The following is a 6,000-nucleotide window of genomic DNA, read 5'->3' as shown; positions in this document are numbered from 1 at the left end:
AGAAACAAGAAGAAGAGGAGTTGAGGCTGTAGAGAAGCAAGGCTCAGATGGGGACTCTGGGTTTTGTATCTCAGAGTCTTGTATCTCCTGGCCTTAAAATTTGCTTTGAGGTGCTCCTGGAGTTGCAAGGAGTCCATGCAGTTTCTCATAAACAAACTAAAAATAAATAAGGGTGCTGGATGGTTTTGCTATTCTGGTTGCTGTATTCTAAGCTGGTAGCTCTAAACTGCAGGTTCTTGGCTTTCATGCACAGAATGGTGTTTCTTTTTCTTTCAGGTACACAATGGTATTTGCAAAAGAGACAAATATGGGAGCGATTTTGGCTGCACACTTTGGAAGGAAAAATTATCTTTTCTCATCTCTGAGCCACATGCAGTAGCCATCCCAGAGCCATGAATCATCCATTGGAGGAAAGGGAGGAGAATAGAAAATTAAACGTGATTTATGCTTTTTTCTAATTGAAATCAAATACAAAATTCAATCCCCTGTGCATGGCCACGCTCACATTTAAATGTGGCCAGAGTATGTTGACTTGGTTTTTCTGGATAGAAGATAATTTCTTCATCAAGCCTCTCCAGTGACAAAGGGGACTTGGCTTAGTGGCTCACCCCCTCAGTCACAAGCATCAAAACAGAGTAGGCATCGAAGAAAACAGACCTTAAATGTGTCAAATGTGCCTTTCTTTTCAGAACCAGGAGCTTTTCAACCATTTTGCCAAACAGACTCTTACAAGTCCTCATGATCCCAAGGTGAGACCTCTGCCCTTTTTACTCAGAGAATTTCATTCTGTTGTTATAAAGAAGGGTATATAAAGGGTTTAAGAGAGAGGGATTTCCTTGTGTTTATTTCCCAGGTGAAAATGGCTTATTTACTACTGGCTAACCATATTAAAAAATGCATTTGTTCGTCATATTTATGTGACATATTTATGTGAGGGCACACGCTTACTAGCTTTCTTTGGAAGAAGCACTGAAGGTATTGACGTGCTGGGTTTATGAGGACAGGTAGACAGACAGGGAGACGGGAAATGGAGAGTCGAGTGTGGTTGACCATCTGAATCCACGTACATCTTACCCTTCTCTACATCTTCTCTAAAGAGAGGAGGGGAGGATGTGGCAACAGCCATTCTTAGTAGATTGGTATCTTTAAAGCTTTCTTAGATATGTATTCCTATGTCTAAATTATAAAGTTGCTCCTTACCTAGCTGCCATTGAACTCCAGGAGAGAACATGTTCTTACAAGGAAACCATAAAACCCTGGGGAGGCACTTCCCTTAGGAATGATTCTTGCCAAAGCCTCAAAGCCAGGAGAGAGGAGGACGAGAAGGCAAAGAGATGTACAGATGAGACTCCAGGTATTCTCAATCCCGCCTTCTTTAAGAACATTTTGGAAAGGGTCCATGCCTGAGCCCTACTCTCGTTTCTGAGCCAATGGGTTGGAAACGGAGCTGTGCCTGGAACAACCCCCTGGCTGACAGTGAGGTGTAGCTGGTGAAAACCCATGTCCTCCTTGGCTCTTTTCATTACAAACCCCACCCACACGTGCTGGACACACCGCACACCTTCTGCACCAGCCCAAATCCATTCTCTTCCTTCTGTGCGTGTGTCTGTGCATTTTGATCTATATCTTCTTTTACATTGGTATTGAAAGTATATCTATTGCCGTCTGTTCAATTTCTCTTATCTAGGGGGAAAAAAAAACACATTTGTAAAGCTGTTTTTCGGAATCTGGAAAATCAGCCCATCCCTTGCCAGGAGTGGTGAAGACAGGGACATCTGTACTCCCTCTTAGGTACCATTTTCTATGGCAAAAAAAAAAAAAAAAGAAAGAAAGAAAAAGAAAAGAAATCATCCTGCCCCACAGACAGAATTCTCCAAAAACTCTCCAACCTAGGTCTTTCTTTCTGACTGGAGAAAGATACTCGTGGGCTTGCAGGGTGAGGGTGGGGATAGACAGGACCAACACAAACAGGCGACAGAAACCCATGAGCTAGATTGCATTAAGCTTTATAACAACACAGTTTTCATTGAGTGGGAGAAATGACAGTTTAATAACAGCTGAGCAGGTTCGACTCCCCCCACCCCACGCTCATACAAATTTCAAATTTTACTAGAACAATTCCTGGTTTGGGTGATCTGTGAACAAGTGCTGTGATGTCAAATGTTGCATTTGAATCAAATCAGACTCATGGGAAGGGTCACTTTGTTTGGCAGCCCTTGATGGGGGTGTCTGCAGACAGCCCTTGCCCTCCCCCACCCCCCCCTTAAACTGGAGCTGATAAATGGAATCAGCCCTTGTGCCCTTGTCCCATATGTGCCATCTCTGAAGAAGGAAAATGAATCATGAGATGACCCTGTGGGGGTGGAGGCGGGAAAAAACAGAACAACAGTCAGTGATCCCTTCTCCCGCTGCATCGCGAAGGGTGATTCATAACAAAAAGACATGCTGACTCTCTGGTCTGTGCCTCTCTGGGGGACCCTAGGGGACTGAGTCCATCCCAAAAGCATGCCTCGGGACCACCGTGCTTTGGGGGGAGAGGGTCATTAGTTTAAGGAGACCTCCCACCAAAGAGGATCGGATTTCTTCTTTCTCCCTAAAATGTGCCATTCATCTTTTGCCAACACCAGGGCTTTGGACTTGGCTATGATCACAGGGCTCTGAGAGAAGGCTTGTGGGCTGGATTTTCTCACATGAGGACGTAGGCTAAGCTTCCCACCACCCAGGATGCTCATGATGAGAGGGATCCTTAGCAGGAAGGCTCCCAGGGATGTTCGCTATTTTTTTTTTGGAAGGGGAGGGCGGGGTGAGGAATGTTTGTGCATGCCTCTGTCTTGGCAAGGCAGGGAAGAAGAGAATCAAGGGCCTGGGAGGATGAGAAGGCTAGACATGCCTTAGAGGGAGGACTCTGCTCCCCAGGAGGCCTGAGGGTCTCAGGCACATACCACATTCTGGAAGAAGCCCAACCAGAGGTTCAGATGTAAAGCCAGGTACAGGTCTAGAACCCAGGTTTCCCCCAACTAAGAGCACCCCATGAAGTAGATCTTTCTTTTTCGTCGTCCAAATAAACATTCATGGCACTGTCTTTGATACGGAGAGGTACCAGACTCTACCAGCTGGTAGGAGATAAGAATGAATGGTGGGTTCTGTGGCCATCTGGTCAACCAGACACTGCGGCTCAGATAGACCTGGTTCCTCCAGGGGGGTTGCTGTGGGATCCACCCCTCCGCCTAAGCCAGCAGCCCTGGGAACACTCCCAGCTGGAAGAAGGGGACCTACTGGGTGGCTGCAGACCCTGGGGGACCTAGGCCCCCGGTGAGGAGCCTCCTTGCCATTCACCTGCCTTCCCTCCCCAGCGCTATCGTCTCATTTGTCCCCCTCTTCCTGCTCCCATTGGAAATCCTGGCCAGTCATTTGGTAGAACATCATGTTGAAGGGTTTGTAGAATTTCCGCAGTCTGTGGATGACGTCGGGGTCTATGCGAGGATGAGTCCGACCTTTGCTCTTGCCCAGGCACCTGGGGGCGCTGCTGTCTTCTGGCTTCTTGAGGCAAGGGAACCCCTTGGTTTTGTTGAAATAGAAATGTCTCTCGGTCACCACACGCTTGAGGCCCAGGAAATCCTGCACCTTGGCCATCTCCCCCGCGGGGTCCACTATGAGCCGCTCCCCGCTCACGAAGAGGATCTGGGAGAGCGGGAAGTACTGCAGCCAGTTCTCCAGGTGCAGGGCGTAGATCCCGATGCGGATGGCGCTCCAGGACGCGTCGATGAGCCCCAGGGTCCGGTTTTTGAAGGCCAGCACCTCGAAGGTGGGGATCTCGGGTTTCTTGGACAGCGTCTGGGTGTAGTCGGAAATGGCCCTGGTCACGGGGTTTCTCACCACCACGATCAGTTTGATGTCCTTGGCCATGGAGTGGATGCGCTTGGGGGCCTCGTTGGTCACGAAGTAACTTGGGGTCTTCTCCATGGTTATCTGCCCCTCCACCGTCTTGGGCATCACGTTCCTGGAAAAGGAAAGAGAATGGTTATTCCGATCTAGAAATACTTTATTTTTTTTCTTTTATCAAAAAAAATGTATGATAAGAGGAACCTCATGAGAAGCCACCAAATAAAATGATAAGCACTTGGGGGTTCTTTGGATTTACATGTCCCAACTAGAGTCTTGACTATGTCATTATCCAAAGAGGCCGAAGAGGCTCCCACATTCTTTTCTGGGAACCTTATACCCCTGGGTTTAAATTGCTTTTCTACCTCTTACCAGTTATGTTTAACCTAGATATGCCCCTAATTTCTCTCCATATTAGTTTTATAATCTCCGAAATGCAGATAATGATAGCACTGGCTTCACACTGTAGTGTAAGGATTAAGGGAGATAATGTTTGAAAAGCATTTAGCACAGAATCTGTCATGTACAAGAGCTTAATCAATTAAGGATCTTATTGTCCTAGCGGCTTTCAGAAAATGTTTGAGCTCAACAAGACCTCCGGGATTATCGAGTCCAGGCTTGGAAAACTACTTTCCACCTCTTTCTTTTTATGTGACTCACAGCAAAGAAGGATTTGCAGTCTTTAAATGGTTGAAATAAACACACAATAATAATAATAATAGTAATAATAATAATAGTGATGATGATGATGATGATGACGACAATGATGGTGATGATAACATAATAATACTGCGTGGTCCATGAAAATTATACAGGATTCAAATTTTGATGTTCATCGATAGATCTTCACTAGGACACACTCACTCTCATTCCACGTGCTATGGCTGCATTGGGGCCATGACACCTGAGCTGACAGGTGCAACAGAGTCCTTGTGGCCCACAAAACCTAGCACACTGATTGTATGGCCCTTACATAAAAAGTGTGCTGACCCCTGACATTGTCCAAAGGCGTTATTGTACAGATGAGGAAACCGAAGGCCAGGAACAGGGAATGGACACAGGAATCACAAAGGTTTTGTGACCTTAGTAATTGGAATCGCATCTCTGGTTCTTATTAACCTCATTCAAACAATCCTAAAGCTTACCTCAAGTTTAGTTGACAATAAAATGAAATATAGGGTGAAAGCATCTAATATGGGTCTGCTTCAGTAAGGAGGATTTTCTTCTTCCTTTGCTCCCAAGTTTGTCCAGTGAGCCCCTGGAAAGATCCTGCTCTAGTTACATCTAGAATGTCCCCCTACGCCTCATGCTAAAGGTTTGGTCACTAAATGGTGGAACTATTGGAAGGGAGTAGAACCTTCAAGAGGTGGGGCCTGGAGGGAGAATTTAGGTCATTGGGGGCATGACCTTGAAAGGACTATTGGGAACCCAGCCCCTTCCTCTCTTTTACCTATTTGTGTACTGGGGCCAGTAGATGAATGGGTTTCTTCACCATGTGCTCCTTCCATGATGTACTGTGCTGCCACAGGCCCAAAAGCAACCAGAACAATCAACCGTGGACTGAAATCCTCTGAAACCATGAGCTGAAATAAACCTTTCCTCTTGTTGAGTTGATTACCTGAGGCATTTGCTACAGTAACGGAAAACTAACTAATACAGATTCCACACCACCACCTGTGTCTTTTGGTTTCTTTGACAAGGGTGCTTCTCCCTATTGGCCACCCCTTCACCTGTTTACCTTCAGAATGATGCCATCTTATCTGGCTCCAAGATATTAAAGGGGTTTAATGCCATCCCCCCAAATCCCAATGTAGCAGGCCTGTCAGTGATCAAATGAGGCTCAGGATCCTATGAGGCAGTCAATTTGCTGTAGGCATATGTAGACCAGAGTTAATTGACTATGAACCTGTTCAATACCTGTTGGTACCGCGAGCCATCTGCCACCAGGAGCTCCATTAAGTCTATTCACTTCCGAGCCTTGCACCAAAGTGGTACATTTAGGATTACACAAGACCTCTTTGTTATGATGACATGCTTTTAAATGTCTCAGCTAATAAAAGTTAATACAGATGAAGATCCCTTAGCTTCTCCTACCATAATTAAATTTATTTACTATCG

The 6,000-nt window shown here is 46.0% G+C and overlaps 1 protein-coding gene across 2 annotated transcripts in view; it reads right to left on the bottom strand.

Moving 5' to 3' along the window:
* Positions 1-2,660: 2,660 nt before the first annotated feature.
* Hs3st4 (heparan sulfate-glucosamine 3-sulfotransferase 4) overlaps positions 2,661-6,000 on the bottom strand; it is a 348,545-nt gene continuing 345,205 nt past the window's right edge. For both annotated transcript variants that reach the window (XM_048789689.1, XM_048789688.1), the window contains one exon: positions 2,661-4,000. In XM_048789689.1, coding sequence (XP_048645646.1) covers positions 3,364-3,993 — 630 coding nt within the window. In that variant the 5' untranslated portion in view covers positions 3,994-4,000 and the 3' untranslated portion in view covers positions 2,661-3,363. The remainder of the gene's footprint in view (positions 4,001-6,000) is intronic.

This window comes from Marmota marmota, unplaced genomic scaffold, assembly GCF_001458135.2.
Source record: "Marmota marmota marmota unplaced genomic scaffold, marMar, whole genome shotgun sequence".
Lineage (NCBI taxonomy): Eukaryota > Metazoa > Chordata > Mammalia > Rodentia > Sciuridae > Marmota > Marmota marmota.
This window is presented reverse-complemented; position numbering and strand designations above follow the sequence as displayed.